The sequence below is a fragment of the Arvicola amphibius genome, chromosome 18 (genome assembly GCF_903992535.2).
Source record: "Arvicola amphibius chromosome 18, mArvAmp1.2, whole genome shotgun sequence".
Classification (NCBI taxonomy): Eukaryota; Metazoa; Chordata; class Mammalia; order Rodentia; family Cricetidae; genus Arvicola; species Arvicola amphibius.
The window spans coordinates 20,690,131-20,713,228 of NC_052064.1; the positions used below are offsets into that span (position 1 = coordinate 20,690,131).

The 23,098-nt window shown below is 43.0% G+C and overlaps 1 protein-coding gene across 1 annotated transcript in view; it reads right to left on the reverse strand.

Moving 5' to 3' along the window:
* Nucleotides 1-23,098, reverse strand: part of Ptprm (protein tyrosine phosphatase receptor type M) — a 670,047-nt gene that overhangs the window by 347,379 nt on the left and 299,570 nt on the right. The window contains exon 7 of the mRNA XM_038315433.1: nucleotides 19,768-20,061. Coding sequence (XP_038171361.1) covers nucleotides 19,768-20,061 — 294 coding nt within the window. The remainder of the gene's footprint in view (nucleotides 1-19,767; nucleotides 20,062-23,098) is intronic.

A 23,098-nucleotide genomic window follows, 5' to 3' on the forward strand; every position in this document is an offset into this window, starting at 1 on the left:
TGTTAACAGTTCAGAAAACATAAACTTCCTGTTGTAACTAGCCTCAGGATGAAAACCAGAGTGTGAAGAATCAACTCCTAACCGATTGCCATTGCCAAATAATCTTCATCCTACAAAAATCAAGCTTTCTGGGTTAGAGAAAAGCAAGGTTCCTTGCAGAACTCAGCTCTGATTCAGACAGTCTTGAAAGGAACGCGGACACATGGACAAGATCGCATATAAATCTCATCCTATTTTCTCAGTACTCCTTTGACTTTGGACACGGCATTTAATTCACATCTCCAGCACACTGGACCCTCTTGGCTACCGCGTCCAAAATATTTCCCTTCTCCTTGTCAAGGATGCATCATTTTTCCTTTCCTTTTTTCATTGACGTTGACAGAACAGCCTTCAGTTCCCGGCAGAGTACAGCAGAGGGCACGTAGAGTTCCCTGTGCTGGCCGCACTGACCCAATGCAGCGTCCTCCTCACCACCGTCCCACTAACGCGAGGCCCTTTGTCACAGGCGATGAACATATGCTGTCACACTATCAAGAGTCACATTCAGATCAGAGCGCAGTCTTGGTGGGGAATATTTTGGGAGTAGTCGTAAATTTACAGAGACATACATCCATCACCGCATTTTCCCATGGAGTATTTGACTGCCCTGAATAGCCTCTGTGCTTTCCCAACTTTGCCTCCCCACCCCCTAATCCCAGGCTACCTCATTAATTTGTATTGGTTCCCGTTTCCCATAGCATCAGCGTGACCAGGTATCCTGGGATTTTCAAAACTGGGCTTCCTTCCCTTAGTCATGTGCATCTAAGTTTCCTGTGTCTCCGCGGCTTGATTGATCATTTCTTTTGAGCACTGAATATGGCTGCCCTGTCTGTACAGACTGCAGTTTCTTTATCCATCCACATACTGAGAGGCGTTCTTGTGGCTTCTAAATTGGGCACTTATGAATAAACCTGCTAGAGAGACCCACATGTAGGCTTTTTCGTGGACATACTTTCTTAGGTCCTCTAGGTAGCTACCACACAGCATACTTGTTGGGCTGTATGGTAAGAGCAGCCCGCCCTCCACAATGGCGATACCATTTTATCTTCCCATTGGAACAAATGAGTGTTCCTATCATACTCTGTTGCATATCCAGTGTGGCTCATGCTCTGGATTCTGCATTCTGGTACGTGTTTGTGGCACATGAGTATGAGCTCAACGCCCACTTCAGGGATTCTCAGCCAGCAACAGCAGCATCACTCTGGAGTCTGTGAGTTTCTCCTGAGCCTATCCTTTGCGTTTATCTTGTCTCAAGTGTTAACGCTCAGGAATGAACCCATTATGTTAAACACTTCAGGGAAGTGACGGTTACTATTACTATTAGCCTTTAAAGGACCTAAGGGACTGAAAGTAAGGAGTTTTGTTCTACACTCAGGAAACTCACTTTTACTTCCATCTGCTAATAAGAACAAAGCCCAAGGGCAACTCACCACCAGGCCCTGTTTGTCGTAGAAGCCAGTGAAAATCCATCCCTGGTCAGGCACTAGAGGCACTAAATAAATCAAAGCCTATGGAAACCATCCTTACTGATTAGCTCATTTGAACTGAGTTGTTACTAATTGCAGCTCAAATGTCCTAATGAATTTGTAAAATCCCTGTCTATTCACCTTTGCTTACTTTAAATCTACCTTGTCTCCCCAACTGTGTTAACTGAAACGGAGAATAAAATAAACTCAGGAGGAGCAGAGCGACTGACCCTGAGGACCTGTGAGCTCAGCTGTGATGGTTCCTCTGCTGTCCCAGGTGCTGATGTTGGAGCTGGAGGACCCAATCCTCCCATCACTTAGTGTCCAGAGGGAACACGGACCATTCTCCTTGAATGATGCTAAGAAGAAAAGGAATCTCCCCCCAGAAGTTCCCTTGGCCCCCACAGTTCTCTCTGACAACAATTTCATTAATTAAATGTTACTTAATTATCTTATAGTTAATATATTCAATTAAATATTGTATGATTTAGCATATTAAGTATAAAACTTAACTAAAAATGTCCAATGAAAATTTGGGAAAAAAACATCTAAAAATAGAAAGTAAAAACGTATGAAAATCTTAAAAACTTACTGATTCCATTGGGAGGAATAAATGCCTCTCTGGTTATTTATACAAAAGAAATTAATTTTACTAGGATGGTTTAGATTTCAGTGACTGTTTACTAACACACCAGCATATTTGAACAACCCTAAATTACACAACTGGTACATGTAACTACAGGATCTTTCTCTGTTATGATGAGACACAGGTCAAAGTTAAATGGCCTGGAGAGGTGACCAGCTCTTCCGGAAAGGGCTCTTACTTTCTAAGACTGGAACTTCTAGTTCTCACAAGGCAAGGTTAATAATGTAGCCTAGGGTCATTCAAGATTTCGGACTGCTGTCCTACTGTGGACCCAGCCTGTTTATTTAACCCGCCTTTAAGAAAACAAGGTAATAATCAGTCTTACTTGTCTTGGATTTCCCATGCAATCAGCTTTTACAATCTAAGCTAATGCATAGCTGGTTAATCTTAAATCATGGGCTCTTTCATGCCCCTGGCATGGATAATGCATGTGTATCATTTATTCTGTACTTGAAAATAGCAAATACAGAAGAAGAAAGCAACTTCCTAAAGTCAACCACAAAAGTTGAAAACAACCATTTAGGAGTATTAGAGGATATTCAATGTTTGCAGTCTGAGTCAGTTGGGATCAGTTGGAATCAGTGACTTAATAGATATGAAACTCTGTTAGAGATTTCCATGAAGAATCCCATTCCTTCCCCATGTGACACTTTCTGCAGAGCATGGCGCCCTGTTAGGGTCAGACACATAAACATACAAAGACAAAATTCAGCTACACACAAGGAGAGATGCAGGCACAGGGACAAACAGATTCATGGGACAGCCTTCAGCCATGCACAGACTCAGACTCATCCAACAGACAGAGGGAGCAAGAAGTAGAGAACTCAAATCTGAACTTGTGTGGTGATATTTCATTTGTATTTTAATAAATAAAATAAAGCTTGCCTAAAGGTCAGGGAGTAAAATAGCTCCGCTGGTCACTTATACAGACCAGGCAGTAGTGACACCTTTAATCCCAGTAGCCAGCCACAGAGAGGAATATAAAACAGGAGGAGACGGGTCTCATTCAGAGTCTCATTCTGAGATTCCTGGAGGCAGGATCGCCATTTCGGACTGAGGTAGAGATAAGAGCCAGTGACTGGCTCTTTTGCTCTTCTGACCTTTCTGAACTTGAACCCCAATATCTGTTTCTGGGTTTTTATTAATAGTGCCACAGACTGGATCTTGGGTAAATAACTCCAAGGGGAAGTGTTGTTTTGTTTTGTTTCTTTCCTTCATGCAATAAGGATGCATTAGTGGTAACTCAGTCACTCATGTGTGTGATCTGTACAGCAGGGTGAGGCGGTGCATTTAGAAAACAGCAAAACAAGTGATTAATAAATCCACCATCAAAAGTGAAAAGAAAAGAAGGTTTAGAAAAGCATTGATAAGACAGAAATAGACAACTTGATGAAGAGGAAACAGAACCAACTGATACACATATGAAAAAATGAAAAGCAAATTATTATTATTATTAATTATTATTATTATTATTATTATTATTATTATTATTATTTTCAATCTAGGGTTTCTCTGTGTAGCCTTGGCTGTCCTTGAACTTGTTCTATTGATAAAGCTGACCTCAAATTCAGAGACTAACCTGCTTCTGCCTCCCAATTATTTTTTTAAACCAGTGAGCTGACGAAAAATGCTTAAAAATATATGTCACTACCCTACACCCCCTCCTTTCCTGACATCGCTATGGTCAGTCTACTGTGTCTCACACTAGGGCCATGATGTGCAGATTCATCACAGATCCAAAGCAACTGGGTCACGTGATCAATTGTTCTCTCCAACTCTATGATCCTACATCAGGCTTCTATCTCACGAAAGTTGGTTGCTACTGTTGCTACAGTGGTGGGCAGCTGCCTAACCTAAGTACTAACAATGGTCATTGCTCCAGGAAAGAGACCCACAGAAAGAAGGGTGAATTTTTTGGCCTTTAAATCATACATGTCCACATAATTTTTTTTTTCATTTAAATACTGCCTGGCCCCTGTCCCGTTATCTGTAGCTTCTTATTGGTTGATTCTCATATCTTGCTTTAACCACAAGGTGGACCGCTTACCAGGAGAGATCTTAACCTGCGTCCATCTCAGAGAGGAGAGGCATGGCGACTCACTATGGCGACTGCCTGAAGCGTCTCCCCAGCTCTGCTTCCTTTTTCCCACAGTTCTGTTCTGTCTACTCTGCCTACCTAATTTTCTGTCTCTTAAAGGGCCAAGGCAGTTTCTTTATTAATTAACCAATGAAAGTAACAGACAAATAACTCTCCTCCATCATTTCCCCTTTTTCTGTTTAAACAAAAAAAGGCTTTCATTTTAACATAGTAAAATTACACAAAGAACCCGCAGAGAGAGGACTGCTGAACTTGCCTAAAGGTGAGATGATCTTTCGGGGTTCCTGATTCATGAAAGAGTCTTCGAGACATTCTTCAGGACACAGCAGATAGTGACTGAATTGTCTTTAAAATTTCCTGCTTCATGGAAATGTCTGCTGGATACCATGGGCCTGAAGGCCAAAGATGGATGCCCCAACAGTACAAAAGAACTTTGGGTGACTGTCCAAACAGCGAGTTGTCTCTGTCATTTCTAGAGTTTGAAAGTTGTATATATCTTGTTTATTTAGGTAGTATTATATCCTTCTGGAGTCTTTGATGGAGTTGAAGAATGGTTCAATAGTTATAGTTTTCCTTAGTTATGATAAAAGATAAAATAGATTTAAATATTGTAACTGTAATTCTTGCTTGATAACTGTTATGCTATATGTAATAATTTTTCTTTTATGACTTCAGTGATTTAAAGAAAACCACTGATGAGAAATAAACACTCACAAATAAAACTTCATTTATCATAAGTTCATAATCCACATCATGAACAATATAGCCTAGCCATAAGATAATGAAACAGCAACATACAATATACAAAAAGAAGATGTGTTCATATTTGTATTTATTCTTGTAATACAACATGCTAGAAAGGAATTTCAAGGGAGCTATAAACAGCTGTCTCCAGTCATTATGCCTACATCTCTAAGAAAGAAATACTGCCATCTGATCAATAGAAACAGTGCTTGGATAGTTATATGGCTTATGTTGCTCATCCAAAACAATTAATGATAGGACTGGAAGATCAGCGATTTTGATCAAACAGTTCTATTACCCTTCTTGCTTTAACAATAGGCATAAACATGTATTTGCAGATTTAATTTCAGTTATATGCATTACTCATTTTTCAAAGCTTTCCTTTCCCTTCCAATTTAATTCAATAGGTGTTGTAATTACCAGTTCGTTATATCCTTAAAATTAATCTGCAAAAGTTGCTTTGCAAACCAAGGAACATGGCTGCCGTTCATGCACTCACGCTTCCGACAGATCGTCAGTATTTCGTCAACTGTCTGCTGGGGAAACTTCAGCTCTCATTTATTTCCCATTTTTTTCTTTGTTTTAATTTAGTCTTGGAAAAGACCAACAGCATTGTTGAAGTGGGGGGGGAGGCGACTCTAGCAGAAGACCAAATGCTGCTGAGAATGTTCTAAAAAGTTCCCCGTGAATGAGGACACATAGCCTGGGGGCTGGTTTGTCTGGCAAGTTACGGGAAGGTAGACAAAGCACACAGGGCACCGGAGCTACTTTTCAACTCACGACACTGGTGTGGGGTCTGTGCAGGCACAGCACCAAACACACGGGCAAGTTCAGTAGGAGTGAGCTTTTCCTAAATATTCTGACAAAGAGATATCCCGATAGGACCTCGTTTTAGGTTTGGAGTAGGGACACATGATAATGGAAAGTATCAGTGGCTTCTATCATTGCTTTTACCAAATATATGGTAAGAAACGACTTCATGGGAGACTGATTTTGGCTCATGTTTGAGAGTGGAGTCTGTCACTGCGGAGGAGTCTTCAATGCCCACAGCGATGGCTGAAGGATATGAATACTTGTTTTTACCCAAGCAGACCAGGAAGCCTAGAAAAAGGAATGTTCATATCTGTCTGGTTTTCTCTTTTCTTCCTTCTATTCAGTCTGGGCCTTCAGCTCCCATGACAGAGCCACTCCCATTGAAGGTGGATCTTCCTTCCTCATTCAAATCTGTTGGAAAATGTCTTCCTAGTCATATGCAAGCGAGTCTAAACCCAGGCAAGTTGTCAATAAAGATTAACCATCCCCGGTGGCTCAGGAGCAATCCTCATTGTGGAAGGACTTTACTGTGTGCTCCAATGTCCTGCGTCCCGAGCATCAGGACTGAATGCCCAATCCCACACAAGGGCTCTCCATCATCCAGAAGCCCATGCATGAATGAGCATGTTCATGATTGTCCCCTAAGATACACAAGTCCTACTGTTCTAACCAACTGTCATTATTCAACTTAGTTTGGTTGATGTAGTTGCTGGGGCATTAAAGATGGAAGTGAGCAGAGCTAATCGGCTCCCCCATGGGACAATGTTCCACAGTCTATCAGCTGTTTCCATCACCTTCTAGTATGTCCTAGTAATGTACTGAAGTGAGTCCACTGGTCTAGAATAGCGACATCATACACACAGGAATAAAGCACTCACAGGTTCCCCCTTTCTTGGTTAATAAGCTGTTTCCTAGCCTGATAACAACTGAAATTATACAAGCAGCATGTTCCCCCCGATTCTCCAGAACATGTGATCATTTCTTGGATTTTGTTTGAGGACATACATTTATGCATTATTTTCTTTAAAGCAAAATCTGATTTAATATATGTACATCACATAAGCCCCAAGTCATTCAGCTTCTTAGTCCTCACCAGAGCCGTATAAAACCTCGGTGATAGCATGTATCAATTCTGTTCACTGAATCCGAGTTTGACAGCGGGTCTACACAGGACTCACTGCGTTACTAGGTTACACTGCCAAGCCGTTTCTGTGCATCAGCAAGTGTAATTTCCCCATTCTTGATAAGAAGCTGCCAGTATTGGTTCAAAGTTGATAGAAGGAACAGGAAAAGGGTTGAGGAATGGGAAAATAATTTGTTGGGGGATTTTAGGAGTCAGACCAGCACTCACTTCAAGCCAACCAGGCTGAAATGACGGAACCCCTGTAGAAGAGCGTGTTTTCTAGACGTTCGTAAAGGCAGTGGCTGAATAAAAATCTCCATGATAAATCATAATGCTGAATTATGTTCCAAGTTCCACCAAAAACCACAAGTATGCAGAAAAGATAATTATTCATGGGGGCCCAGTGTAGCAAACTTATAAATAGGCTTATAAACAACTAAGGCATTTGAGCTAATCTAAACACGAACCATTTTGTTATCAATCTTTTTCTTGCTAAATGCACAGATGATTTAGGAATGATTTAGATGGCCCAGAGTCTCACAGAGTTCAAGGATGTCATTACAATTTAGATCTGAAATAGTCACCAATGGTCCATGCGTTCAAGGTTTGGTTTCCGCCAGAGGCATTACAGAAAGAATAATGGAACCCTGAATAGGGAGGCAAGTGGAAGAAAGTCAGATCACTAGGGTCCCTCCCTGCCATTTTCTGGTTGTTTCTGTGTACCTCACTCCCCATTGTGAGGCGTACCACTGCCATGAGGCATGCATGTACCATGTCCTCCAGTATAGAATATCCTGGTACACCATCATGCACTGTTTAGTCCTGTTCAAAGTGGGATCTGGGAGAAGAGTTTCCTTTACCCAAACTCCCCTACATGTTCATTTCAAGTATCCTCAAAACTCCTTGTCCTGAACCAAGCTGCTACCCCCACCTCTGTGACAGGGAGAAAGACAAACAGCGAAAAGATAAGAGTTTTCAAAACACTGCATCCTTGAATAGAGCTGGAGGCTAAGAATTTCCAACAGAGGTTACTATATTTGCCCCATGATATAAAACTGTATGCCATGGGAACAGGAAATCAGAGGCTTCTGACGGCCAAGCTCACAATCGGCGTGACGGTCGATGCTCCCCCATGGGACAATGTTCCACAGTCTATCAGCTGTTTCCATCACCTTCTAGTTCTTTAACCTTTGTTACGTGCTCATTTGAAAGCAAAAGTAAGGCTATCTTACATCATTCCCTGGACCACACAGAACACCCCACCGTGATGTACCGGGCTGCCACAGGCCTGAAGGTGAAGCGTCAGCCAACCACAACCCAAGTCTTCAGAAAGTAGGGGCCCAAGTCAACCTTTCCTGCTTATAAGTTGATTATTGCAGGGATCACTGCAGGAAATGGAACCATTCTCGAACATCCCACTCGTCTTGGGGCCAGGCTCATCATATAGCGGTTGCTCCTTGGCGAAGGAATAATCACAACAGTGCTTCCACAGGACGCTGCTGGACTATAGCATCAGCAAACATCTGGATAAGTAGGGTTCTAACTGACGGACATGTCAAGTACAGTCTGTAAGATCTCTGTGATTTTCTCCCGTGTGGGACTGCTGTCACACAAACAACGGGGTTCAGTCCCAGGCTGCACACTGGCCATCCCTAGCTCCTCATAATTTTCTTCGGCACCTCAGTTTCTTCTGAGCTATGTAGGAAGCAGTCTTCTGAGGCTTTAAGAGCAGCACAGAGGAAGCTCAGCAGTAGTATACTGTGCTCATTTTGCAGGCTCGAGGAGGTCTATGGTCCTACAGAGAACTGACTGCCCTTTCCAGAAGCATCAGCAATAACTCCAAAAACAGCCGCCTTGTCTGGCTACACTCACTCAAGGAGCACCTGGACCTCTCCTGCAGAATTGCTACAGTTGGTCCATTCTAACCCCTCCCACCCCCAGCACTGGCCAAAGTGTTAGCTGTAAGTCTCGGGGGGCAGAAACAGCTGTCAGGAAGGCTCTGGTCCATCCTGCATCCTGAATTCTGTCCTGACCTGCAGACACAGTGGGATGCCATCCAAAGCAAAAAGTGTTTACATCTGCATTCTAATAGCGAACTTCCTTCTAATGCTCTTTTAATGTTGATTATTTTAAAAGCTTCTTAATGGTTTAATGTGTTATAAATGCACTAAAAACATGTTGCCCTTTGGCAGAGCCATTTAAGAATTAGAACACCTTTAATTTTTTTCCCCTGGCAAATAAACTTAAATTAAAAATGAGTTCTGTTCTGTTCCATTAGATCATTGGCCTTTATCCATCCTGTATAACAGTCATAATTAAATCAACTCTTACCTGCCCCCAAATTCCATGGGTCAGGAGTGCAGGCCTCAATACATACTGTAATGGGGTTGAAAACTGATAAGAGGCAAACGAGCAAGCTAGTCTTTTGCAGGGACTTAACTGAAGATCAGTGTTTCTCCTTCAAAGAAGGACTAAGGACAATGATCAAATCCAAGTGGAGGGAGGCCAGCATCAGGAGAACGACAGCATAGTAGGGTCTGAGTTCCACATAACACCCCCCTGCTAGAAACCTACTATTACTCATTTCTGTCACGCAAATCTGATTCATATTTATTTAAAAAGAGTCACTCTAGTGTACGGAAAGCACAGGAAATTCTATTGCCAAACCAGCATTCCCAAATCTCAGGACATTTAGAGGAGGTCCATCCAGTACGGGAGAATGGACCACAACATTCATTCACCACTTTGAGCAAAACATAGATTGGGCTCTCAAGTTGTGATAAGAGCCAAACCCCCATGGTGAGAAGGCAGAGCTCTACCCTGAAGGGACTCTTTCCTCTTCTTGTGGTCTGTTCAACAGAAGTCCTGTCAAGGACACAACACAACTATACAAATATATGCATTCAGGTGCAAATGGACAACTGCCATTGTGAAAGTCAGCAGAGAGGCTAAACCGCACAGCACCTTAGGCTGTGCCCTTGCTTCCCACAGGCCGAGCAAAGGACAGTTGAGCTGTTCAACACTTTGTGTCGCTGAGGATGCATGTATTCAGGGAGACTACGTAGCACTATGCCACCAAATATGGATTTTAATGTAATGAGTCAAACGTTCTCAGTGCAATTATATAAAAACTTGAACCAAGTGTATAAAAGAAAAATCCACAAATATATATACACATCTATGCTAGGAGCATGAAAACACATGCTCCCCTTCTTAGTATAAAATACCAGGTTTATAAAATAGACATACTCCGCTCGTACGCATCATTCCAGCATCGCTGGGTTTCAACTCCATCGCAACTGCACGTTGTGCTTGACTCGCTGAAATTTATCTAAGTCACCAAGGCAGACTTTTCAGCGAAGACTTATTAATTAAAAGCCAAAAGTCGGTGCTTAACAACTCAGAATAGGTCATAAAAAGAAATCCCATGGGGGAGGAGATAAAAAAGTGATCTGAGCAACTGAAAAGCACAATCGATCCGTGTGGCAGGGTGGCTATAGCTGGGAACTCTGCTAAGTGGATAAGTCACTTAAGAAGGGACAAATCCTTCAGGGTTCCATATGCATGAGCACATGTAGACCGTGCGTTCGTAGACCATGCGTTCAGAGGGAAAAGGCAGAACTGTGGGCTGCAGGGGCTGTCCGGGGCCAATGTGGCCTTCATGTGAGCAAGCGCAGTGTAAGAGGAAAGTGGCTCAGTGATTGCTCAATGGACCCAACACTACCGAAGTGGATATTAGACCCAGTTAAGGTGACGAGTGTTGCTTTTTGTGTATTTTACTAACATGAAGAAGGAAAATGGCTCCTTCCTTTGTCCTTACCCCATTTATAACTACCTGATGTTGTTATTTTACTCATATGAATTTGAATGTGCAAGTGTTTACACCATCAGTTTCCCAAATATATAAACAGAAAATCAGAAATCTCCACCCTCGGCACAATGCCTGATACTTAAAAGGTTAAGAGTACATTTCAAAGGTATAAGTATTCATTTTTGCAAACATGTTTAGTTATATTAATCCTGAGGACTCAAGCTCAGCTTTCTCCCAGCTCACCAATTATAATTATCCTTTTGTTAAAGATAAGCATCCCTTAACTTTCGGGGTGAGTTATTAGCAAGTCACTTAACCACAGCTGGCCAATAACCAGGATACATGGAAAGTGAGGTCCCCAAATAAAACACGCACAAAGTCAGCTGTAAAAACAAGTCTAACAATATTATCCATTTTTCTATTTCAATTACGTATCACTAAATGGCCCGGGGTAAAAAGGATGCTCCAAATACTATGACTATAATATGCCCTAACAGAAAACACACACTAAACTTCATTTTGCTTAACTGTATGCTAAAGTAATTTTAATTCTCTGATGTTATCCAACTATGGCTCAACTGCAGAGCTGGGAAGTCCCTGGATGTGTACAGTTACCCTGAAGCCAGCTTCTGACTATGCTTGTCTTTGAAAACATAACTCACACAGGTAGGACACTTTACTGTTCTCAAAGAACCTCATTGTAAAGGGTATAACCTGACCTTCATCTCCACTTCTGATGCTGTGGGGAGGGACTGGCTGGTGTCCCTGTTCAGAGATGAAGAAGTGGGCAAGAACAAAGGAACTGGGTGACAGGACATGTTTCCATGGAGAGCCTACGCCTGCACTTGGAAGTAGCCACCAGAAATACAAAGGCCAGTGCTCTGGAGAGATGCTACACATGATCCCCACAGAAATCTGACCCAGTGATGACAATGTATCCATGAGCCTTGGGGAAGAGGATGGGCAGAAAGCAGGGCTCAAGCTAGATACAGTTTCATGGGTGTCGCCATGACAGGACAGAGCTCAGTACATTACAGACACCTAAACACAGACTGGCTAGAACAAAGGGTTTCCCGTGAGTCTGTCCAAAACTGAATTCTCAACGCTAGGCAACTCTGTGAGCCCTGACATCAACAGCAGTTCTCAGGCTTTAGTTTCAAGATCTCAAGTATTTCAAAAATATGTAAAACATTTCTAAAGGATCTTTGGTAATAAAAAAAAAATCAGGTCCTCAACATCAAACTCTTTTGAGTGAACAAGTTAAGGCCTGGCTGGGTGATGTAGGCCTGTAATCCCAGCTTCTGAGGAAGTGGGAGCAGGAAGATGGCAAGTTCAAAGCCAGCCTGCATGACTTCATAAAACCGTGCATCAAGGTAGGAGGTATAAACAGAGAAGGATGTAAAAACACAGTGGTGAACACAGAAAGTGTATGTATGTGAGACCCTGGGTTCAATGTCCAGTGGCACACACAGAAAAGTCAGATGGCTAAAATAAATGACAGTGCACTTTGATTGACTGGTTGCCATAGTTACAGCTCTGCCTCTGCAGCTGCTCTGCACGGGAAAGCAGTGGCGGCTGCAGCGGCGGCCTTGCAATGACACCATAGGAGCTGTACCGTGATTATCTGTTTGGTAGCTGCATAGAGGACAGTGGCTTTCCTATGACCACAGGGCCAGCTGCAGCACAGTCAGCTCAGACACAGGAGGATGACAACTGAGGAAGCTGGCTATAGTATCCACTCTAACACAAAATTCAGGTCCGGAGTAAGAGACAGGCTTCAAATGCTATTCCTGTGGTCATGATAAAAAAGAACCATGCCGCCCCCGCCCCACGCTTTTGAAAAGGTCACTACAGAACTCTGCCAGTGTTCGGACCTTGACAAGCAAGATTATGGAGCTCTTGAGCATGGATAAAGTCAGAATGAAATCGGAAGATCTGCAGGATGGAAACAGATGATGGATCACTTCCGGAGACAGAGAGTAACGAACAGATGAATCACAGCATCTTCAGTTTGGTTGAGATCTTCAAGGTCAGGCTCACTCTGTCATTTTCAACACTGGAATCGCACTGTATAATGTCGGGTTCTAGCTCACCAAATCAGTCCCAGCCCACCGTGTAAGGTACCTAGTCTTGTTATCCTTTCTCCACGATCAACAGTTCAGGAACCTACTGGATCCTGGCTGATCTCCCCTGGGCGTTAGTGTCTTTGGGCGGAATTGTGGAAGATGCAGGGTTCAGAAATGAATGCACTGATTTCTGGGAGCCCACCCACACTGTACAAGGCTGTCACCCCCACAATACTAGTGCTTTGTTTTCCTCATCCAACCTGAGACGATGGTGGTTCTTTTTGAGAGAGGTCAAAGCTTTACAGCAGTGGTTCTCAACCTTGGATGACCCCTTTCGGGGGTCAAACGACCCATCCACAGGGGTTGCCTAGGACCATTGCAAAAGAAGGATATTTCTGATTCATCACAGCAGCAAAATTACAGTTATGAAGTAGCCTCAAAAAAGTAATTTTAGGGTCGGGGTTCAGCACAGCAGAGGAATTGTATTAAAGGGTCACAGCATTGGGAAGGTTGAGAACCCCTGCTTTACAAGGATGATTTACACAGACAGCGAAGACTGTGATGAAGGTTCATGTGTGTCTCAGCCACATCCCCGGTGGCCTCTTCATATAAGCTTCAACATTGCTCCGATTCTACATTAATATTCTTGCCTATTTCAATCATACAAGCAAACGTCCTTCCGTCCCTTCTATTCCTCACTCGGTCAGTCTCATCCCCAAGCCGTCCCAAGGCATTTCCACACACTGCAGGGGAAGGCTGAGAGGGGCTCATGGGTTTAGAAGGTCCGTGACTCTCTCTTCGTAAATACTGGAAGGTGCTCACCAGCCAGGGGCATGCTACTGTGGACCAATAGCTAGCTAGCTCTCAGTCTGTAATTGCAGGGCCCGTCTTTTCCCTTCTCTTTCTGCAATGCCTCTCGGACCACCAACAGCCATCACCAGTCTAAACTGCACATTGGCTCAAAAGCCTCAGGTCAAGAAAGGTGAGCTGTCCTGCATCATACAGCAAGGAGTCTCATGACTTCAATTTCTTCACCCACCTAACATGCCTCCTCTCTCATTTCTAACTTCAACTCTCTCACCTAACATACTTTCTTCTGTTTTCCAAGGTCGACTCAGCTCAATTGCAGCCTTTTCAAAACGTTCTCTGGTCAGTGTTTGACACACTAGGAACACACTGGGCAGAGCCTCACAAGCCGGCAACAAACAGAGCTGATATGAGGCTGCTTGTTATTGGAAGCCCTCGATCAACTGACGATAAATTCTTTTAGGGACCCGAGTCAGTGTGCAAATACCAGTTGAAAATGGGTTTTCATTTATTCAAAGGGATTGTCAATCTATTGTAAAAGATGCCCTGTCTCTTTGAACGCTATACATTTACACACCCTGCAGAGCTATCAAAAGGCTTCCTAAAAATATACGCATGCATTATAATCGGGGAAACACACAGAGTTGTGTCAATAGCCGAAATGCTTGGCCACAACACCAAGATGAAAAAACAAAACCAGGACCTGGAATGCTACGTGGATGGGGCTGTGATGGGGATGAGGCAGATAAGGTGCCCTCTCCCAGCAGAAGCAGGAAGAAGTAATATATTGTGTGCCCCCAAACAGAGCTGATTAGAATAGCGTTGAAGTTATTTCTTATGGCATACACCTGGAGGTGGACAGGGTCTTTATGAGGGTTCTACAGTCTCACATGAGGAACAGAGGTCCTGCTCTGGATACTTCAGAAGACACATGTAAAACCAGTAACAGCCCCGAAAGCAAGCCTGATTTTGAAAAATGCTATCAGCAAATATAAAATCATATAATCCCTTGAGGTTCAAAAGCACCTTGCTTTCTTGTCCTTCCTTCTCCTACCGCACCTTCTCTCTGTCTGGCCCTAGTCAGACACCCTGTAAGTCTCTTTCCACTTCATTATACCTGTGTCCTGCTAATCCCCTCTGAGATCCCCCTCCCCACGGCTCCTTTAAACTCTCCTGGTTTCTGGGGTTCTGTGGTATTGACTCCGAGTTGAGGACTTGGAGTTTGGTACTGCAGACGAGAGAAAAGATGGTGTTCATCTTTCTTGGTCTGGGTTACCTCACTCAATACGATCATTTCTAGTTTCACCCATTCACATGATTTTTATTTACAGTTGAATAATATCCCATTATGTACATGTACACATGTTCACTGTCTGCTCATCTGTTGGTGGACATTAGGTAGTTTCCGTTTCCTAGCTACTGTGCAGAGAGCAGCAACGGGCACGACTAGGCGTGCATCTGTGGGGTATGATGTGGTACATGCCAAGGAGTGGTACAGCCGGGGCAGTGGTAATTTTACTTTTGGCATGTAGAGGATTCTCTACACTGATTTTTATAGCGGCTGTACCAGTTATCCTTCCACTGAAGAAGTGAACGGTGGATAAGGGCTACCCTTTCCCCACATCCATTTGTTGTGAGCTGTTTTGTGACTTTAGTCATTCTGGTTCGGGTGTAATTTGCTCTCCTCTGATGGCTAAGGATGATGACTACTTCTTCATGTAGTTCTCAGCCATTTTTCTTCTCTGTTTATATCCCTAGTCTATTTTTTTTAAATTTGGTCATTTACTCTGTGTGTGTGTGTGTGTGTATGTGTGTGTGTATACAGGATGTCAATCCTCTGTCGGATGTGTAGCTGGCAAGGATTCTCTCCCATTCTGTGGGATTCTCGTCACTCAACTGATTTCTTTCTTAGCGGTACGGAAAGATTTTTAGTTATATGAAGTGCCAATTGTTCATTGTTGGCCTTAATTTCTTGGAAAATAGTGTCTTGTTCACAAAGCCCCTTTTACACCTATATCTTGTAGGTGCTGCCTACAAGATGGAATTTTCTAGCACTTTTGGTGTTTCAGCTTTCAAAAAGAAGTCTTTGATCTAACTGAATCAATTTTTTTGTGGAGAACGACAGACATGGGTCTACTTTCATTCCTCTGCACGTGGCCATCAGTTTCCCTGGCTCTATTTGTTGGATATCCTGTGTCTCTTTCAGTGTTTTTGCCTTTGTCAATCATCAGATGGCCATAGTGATGAGTACTTACATTTGGGTGTTCTGTTTTCTTCCACTGATCTATATGTCTCTCTTTGGATTGGTACCATATTGACCTTATTATTAGAGGACTCTAATAGTTCTTGAATTCTGGAAAAGCAATACCTCCAGCATTATTCTTTTATGCTAAAGATTGCTTTGGTGATACAGGACCCTTTCTGCTTCCATAAGAACTTTAGAATTTTTTTTTCTATCTCTGAAGAATGTTGTGGGTGTTTTGGTCAGGAATGCATTCATTCACTCTGTACACTGTTTTAGGTGGGATGGTCATTTTCATCACATTAATTCCATGTTCATCATGAGCCATGAACGCACGATGTCCTTCCATTTTCTAGTTTTGAGCAACTGGTCAGGGTAGTCTAAGCCACTCAACGTCATCTTTGTCCGCCTCTAGCGAATGAGGGTGGCCCCCACTGCAAAGACACCACACACTTAGGACACATGAATTGGCTGACTCCAGCTGGATCTGACCTCAAAGTTCCTTTCCTGTGGTCTACCCTTTATGGTTCCAGAAAATACTATGCAAGGTGCAAAGAGAGGGAAACAAGCAGTTCTACCAGGTGCGACACCTAGGAACCATAATGATCACCAGCACGGCTATTTTTAGAGGCGCAAGACTTGGCGTTTAAAAGTCGGCAGCAAGCAACAGCTGTCTAAATGGACTTAGGCCCATTCAATAGGAGAGAAACCATGCCTGGTACTAGACACTTGCCAGTTTCTGGGTCTGCTGAGGCGATTTAGAGAAGAATTCACTACCACTGTTTTGCGAGAGCAGTGCAATTGCTTACCATGTTCTAAATCTTATCCTTATACCCACAGAGATGAGTAGCTACCACCTCCCTCTCTTTACAGTAAATGGAGATCATCATAAAAAAAAACACAACTCTGAATACAATGCAGAGATCAATGGACTGGTGGGGAACTCAGGCCCCCACGGATACACCTATATTATAGGTTTTGAATCTATACTGAGAGAACATTCTAGAAGAAAGGGTGGAAAAATTCTAAGAGTCAGAATACCAGGTCATCTGATTTTAATTACTCACTTTTAGAAATGGCCACATAAACAGACTAGAACAATGGCAATATCAATGGACATACTAAGGTGGAAGGGGGCAGTTTTCATGGAGTCTCAGCCCTAGAAAAGGAACAAGAAGAAATGAATGACTGTTGGGGAAAAGGAAAATTAGCTTCTCTCAGGAGTAAGACAAATGCAGACTGGTCAACCATGAAACCATATCCACATATACGATAGAAATGGATCCAGCAGGCGATATATATTATACAAAAATACACACATACAAAAAGAAAGAGTTTCAACTTAAGAATAGGGGCATGGGATAGTTTGAGGGAGGGGCTGGAGGAAGGAAAGGGAGGGGGCATGATATACTTACAATTAAAACATTGATACCAATAAAAAATTGTAGAAGTGTGAAATTATGTCACCACTTCTATGAATTATTAAAATATTATCATTTGTACTGATACTGACAATGCTAAGTAGAGCTAGTGTTTCAAATGCAGCATGTGATATGATGAACATCTCATAACGAATAAAATTGTTTGCTAGAGTAAGTGACTGAGACAGTAAGATTTAGACAAGAGGAGAGAAGTTGAGAAAGATTTAGGAAGCTTCTAGAACCAATGAGCAAGCCTACCGTGGCCCTAGTCCGAATGGACAGTTGCTGTTTCAGCATGGGTGCTGAAGGGGTCAGGTGGGGCCAAGAGCTCTACAGATCGCCCAGATCCCGTTACAATCGGCCCATGACAGAGCCCACAGATGATCCTGGGAAGAGAATGCACCTGTTCTCTTCCCTAATATAAACTGCTTTTTTTTTTTTGAGACAGGGTCTAACTCTGTAGCCCTGTCTCGGGGGAGCTCACTACATACAAGAGGCTGGTCTCAAACTCACAGAGATCTGCTTACTACCTCTGCCTAGCTCCCGAGTGCTGGAATTAAAAGTGTATACCACTATGAACTTTTAAAGGAAAATTTTCTGTGAATTCTGCCATTATACAGCTAGTATTATCCACATCACGGATAAACATAAAAACAGGTGCAACTGTCAGTGGTCACTGATGTCATGGGACTCAGGAGACAGCTCCCTTGCTGTAGTGTTTGGCACACAAGCACGAGGACCCGCATTCAGTCCCCTCACCCATTTAAAAACCAGGCATGGGAAAGGGTCCTTGTAATCCCAGAGATAAGGAGGTAGAGACAGAGATATCTGTGGCTCTCTGGTCAGCCAGCCTGACCTAATTGGTGAGACCCAGGTCCCAGTGAGAAGTATTGTCTCAAAACTAAAGACGCAAGATTTCTGAGGAAGGATATCCTAGACTGATTCCACATGCACACATACATACACCTGTGTACACAAACAAATGACACATACACAACTGCACACACACAAACATACACACAACTGTGTAAATACAGACACAACTGAATACACACAACTGTACACAATACAACTTCATACACACAACTATATACACACAACTATACACATATACAACTGTACATATCCAACTGTTCATAGCACTAGATGCATAAACATAACTGTTCACACAATTGTGTACATACTCAACTGTATACATTGCTGTATATATGCACAACTGTACACACATGCAATTGCATACAACTATACACACACAGCGGCATACACACACAACTGTACATATACACAATTGCGTACATATAACAACTATACACACAGCTATACACAGACACATTAACTTCTTCTCTTAGCAGAGAGTCGGATGGTATAGTCTTCACTGGGCTTTTCTGGGGCCACTGCCTCTATGGCCCCAAAGATAAGACACCCTGAAATGATCCTCAGAACACTTAATAACCCTTTTCCATTCCATACAATATCTAATGGAATGTAAACACTATGGAAATAGCAGTAGATACCATTGTTGAGGATGGATGAACAGGAAAATGCTCCTACATATTTTCCATAGATATAATTTCTATCTGAACATTTGAGATCCCAGGCTTACTCTGACAGTGGAATCCCATGACAGCACCCATTGGCCTTTGAAAACTTAGGAGAGAAATGAAGCGCCAGTACTGTCCTCTTACCTGACGCCATCTAAAGCACTGCGTGAGTGTATCAACCTCCATGGGTTCACCTCTCCGCACACAATTCAATACAAGGCTTCCTTCCCACTGTGGAAGAGCACTGTGATGAGATCGCCATAAGGACTTCTTTCCTCCCAGACAGTTATCACTCAGAAACAACTCTTGACTTGTAAGAGATTCTTCTTTCTAGCTTTCATAAAATGTTACGTTTTGTTGTCCATCAACCTTATTCTATGCAGCTTGCAAAACAGCTTTGGCACAATTAGGACTTTGCAATCCAAGAACCCAAAGACGACACACAGTCCACAAATAATTCTTTATGATGCCAACAGGCTCCTGGTCACTAGCCAGCAGCCATGCCTCACATACCCATCAACAGAAACAGCTTTCAAGCTCTCTGGGAGAATCTGTCATTTCCCAGCACTGCCCTTAGGTGATGAGGACATTAGATAGAAACAGAAAGCAGAGGGGCTGGAAGAAGTGTCTGACCCATCAGCAGACATCATTAAAGTAGATAGCCTCTGGAAGCCTCAGGGACCATTCCGGTATCAATTGTGTGGTACCCAAAGCAAGATGTAAATTGAGAACAGAAAATAGAAGTAGAGACAGGTTGAAAGACAGACGTTTTTGAGGTCATGGGCCCTAAAGTCGAGTGCTAACTTGTGATTCATCTTAAGGAATCTTTTTATCCCCGCCTGGGATGCAGGCCGAGCTGTAGAAAGAGTGTCAACCACCTGTGGGATCCAATATGGACAGCAACACCAAAGGAGGCCATAGCCATCAGTAAAATGACTCCCGGTACTCACCGGCACACTTGGTTCTTGTTCTCAGGGCTGGCCCAGGAGATCCAGTGCCACCCTCCCCTGGTCTGGTGAGAAGCACACTGATTTCATACTCCGTGTCTGGGTCGAGGTGGCCAATTTTGTAACTTGTGGAATCCACCGGCTGCCGATCGTTCCAGCTCCCACTGGCTGTGCAGTACTCGACCTCACGAGCTACAATGGGTCCGTCCCCATTGATGGAGTTGGCGTTGAGCTGTATCCACAGGTAGGTTGCTCCGACAGAGGCGAGTTGCGGTGGAGCAATGGGAACAGGTGGTTCTGAAAACAAACCAGAGAGTTATCTTTCAGGTATTTCTGTGTTCAGTTGACAAAGAACTAGACATGCACCCATGGTGACGGCATAGAAGACATTAAAACTTAAGCGTTGAACTGACAAGAGGGATTTGGCTTTGTTCAATAAGTGTAAGTACAGTGGTAAGGATTTAAACAAGGTTCAAACCTTACCTTTCAAAAAATAATGAGGGGGCTGGAGAGATGGCTAAGTGGTTAAGATCACTTATTAATCTTACGGAGGACACGAATTTGGCTCCAAGGACCCACATGGTGGCTCACAGCCTTCTATAATACCAGATCCAGGAGATCTGGGGACCTAATGCCTTCTGATATTGTATGGTGCATATATATATATATATATGCAAATAAAAGCCCACTAACACATATATAATAAATAACTGAAAAAAAGTAACAAAGCTAACTTGAAAGCTACTAAGGAAAGAGGCAGGAGGCTCACTTGAACTTGAAAGTTCAAAACCAATCAAGGTAAAACAAGACACTGTCTCAAGGGGAAAAACGAGCAAAACAAGGTACGGTCGTGGCTCAGTTGGTAGAGTGTCTGTCTAAGGTGCGAGAGGCCCTCAGCTTGCGCCCCAGAACCCTGAGTGGCTGTAGTGGTGCACACCTGAAACTTCAACACCCTGAAGCCAGATGCAAGAGGGTCAGCAGCTGAGAGTAATCTTCAGAGACTGCACAGTGAATTTGAGGTTAGCTCAGACTACATAAGTTACTGTCTAAAAACAACAACTAAACAACCCACCTAACTCTTTCAAGTGAATATGCCTATAATCGGTCTCAGGACAAAATACATAAACATATTTTACATCAAAGAAGTTTTTTTTATTGTCACTAAAGTCACTACTGAAGCACTCCTGATGAGCTGTATCTAAGACAGACTCCATTGTCAGACTCCCTGCTGATTTGGGTCTTCTACATCCTTAATTGAGTTGGCACGCTCCTGTTATACCATACGTGGATTGGTGGAGGCAGGAGGAACGGGAGGTCAAGGTTAGCCTTGGCTACTTGGGGAATTGAAAGCCACATTCCCTTATGTTTATATTCAGTATCATTTTAACAGCAAGGGAGAAGTCATAGTTTTTATCTCTTCAAACATCCATTTCCGAGGTGACTCACTTTCCCTAAAGATGTCACAATGGGCTCATCTAACTGGGGGAGAACTGAGCATGCGGATTACAAAGTCTAGCCCTGCTGTCTGCAAGGTATGAGTTTTACTAAAGCCAGAGTATCAGAGGATGCTCAGAATTAAAGAACACACGACACCCAGCTTGACAAAAGTCAAAGACGTCAATAGCAAACACCCCCTCTAACTGGAAAGCCTCCTGGCCTGCGGATGGCTGTTTTCCTCAGCATCGTCTAAGAATGGGGAGGCTGGCCATCTTACCTATAAATTACCTCCCACCTTATTAATTAGATGTCAGCTAACTGTCCCTCTGGGTACCATACCAGATGACGGAATTCTGCATGCCATTGACATTCTAAGTGGTCCCCCACATGATGGATGAGATCATGTAAGAAAATTCCATATTTTGTACCGAAAAGAGCTGTCATCCAAGAAAAACCTAAGCTCTCGTGGTTTCTGCTCAAGTGTTTTCGACAGGGGAGGTTGGACTTTTTCAGTCTCTCCTTCTCAGCTCCCTATGCTGCTATTGAAATAGGGCACAGCCACACATGCTCGCTACAACTTCCCCTGACCTCTCAGAGGGCAGACAAGGCCAATCAGTCACAGCCTTGCTCTGTGCTGAACAAGACTGAAGGAAAGGTAGTATCACCCGGGGCGCAACGCAGGTTGATCCTTAAACACCACTCCCACCCAACCACCAAAGAAACCAACATCAGTTCTTTGCTTTCTGTGGGGAGGAGGTGTCTTTGCTCTTTTCCGTATTCAGATAAAGTGATGATGACTAGAAAATAGCTCATTAGGATAAATCACGCCAAGACCTCATATTTTAAGTGAATTTTTAACTAAGAGATAATGAATGTGATGTAAATGTACTAAAATATTTAATTTTTATTTTGAGACAGTGTCTTTTGCTAAGCTGCCAGGCAGGCCTTGAACTTGTAATCCACCACCATTAGCCTCCTGCATAACTGGAATACAGGCCTTTGCCACTAGACCAGAGTAAAATATTTCATGATTCATGTAAAGAAATGCCACAAAATGAATACTAAACCAGGAGTGAGAACTTGTAGATATAAACACATTACATAGCTTTAACTGCTACCCCTAAGAATGACTGATGCATAGATGTCAGTATGATATTTAATTATATGGAAATTATACATGAAATATATATTTCAAATAAATCCAAGATATTGTGTATCTCCCACAAAATGTTTTCTAATGCCATTGTAGTGGTATATTATTTGTATTTTGATAAATAAAGCTTTGCCTGAAGACCAGAGGCAAAGCTAAAGCCACCAGAGGTCTGGCAATGGTGAAACACACCTTTAATCCCAGGATTTGGGATACAGAGACTGATGGATCTCTGTGAGTTCAAGGCCACCCTGGGCTACACAAGATCAACAGAGAAACAAATCCAGGTGGTGGTGGCTCACACCTTTAAACCCAGTCCTAGGGAATCACTCGCCTTTAATCCCAGAACTAGAGGAAATATAAAATGGGAGGAGAGAGAGACTTTGCTGCTTAACTTGGAGTCACCCAGCCTTGGTAGAAGTAAGACTTCTCTAGTGGCTTGGCTGCTTTGCTTTTCTGGTTTACGAGTTGAACCCTAATTTGTGTCTCTGGGTTTTTTTTTTTTTTTTTTTTTTTTTTTTTTTTTTTTTTTTTTTTTTTTTTTTGGTTTTTTGAGACAGGGTTTCTCTGTAGCTTTGGAGCCTGTCCTGGAACTAGCTCTTGTAGACCAGGCTGGTCTCGAACTCACAGAGATCCGCCTGCCTCTGCCTCCCGAGTGCTGGGATTAAAGGCGTGCGCCACCGCCGCCCGGCGTGTCTCTGGGTTTTTATTATTGGTGTTACATGCCATGGTATACCATGTGTAGAC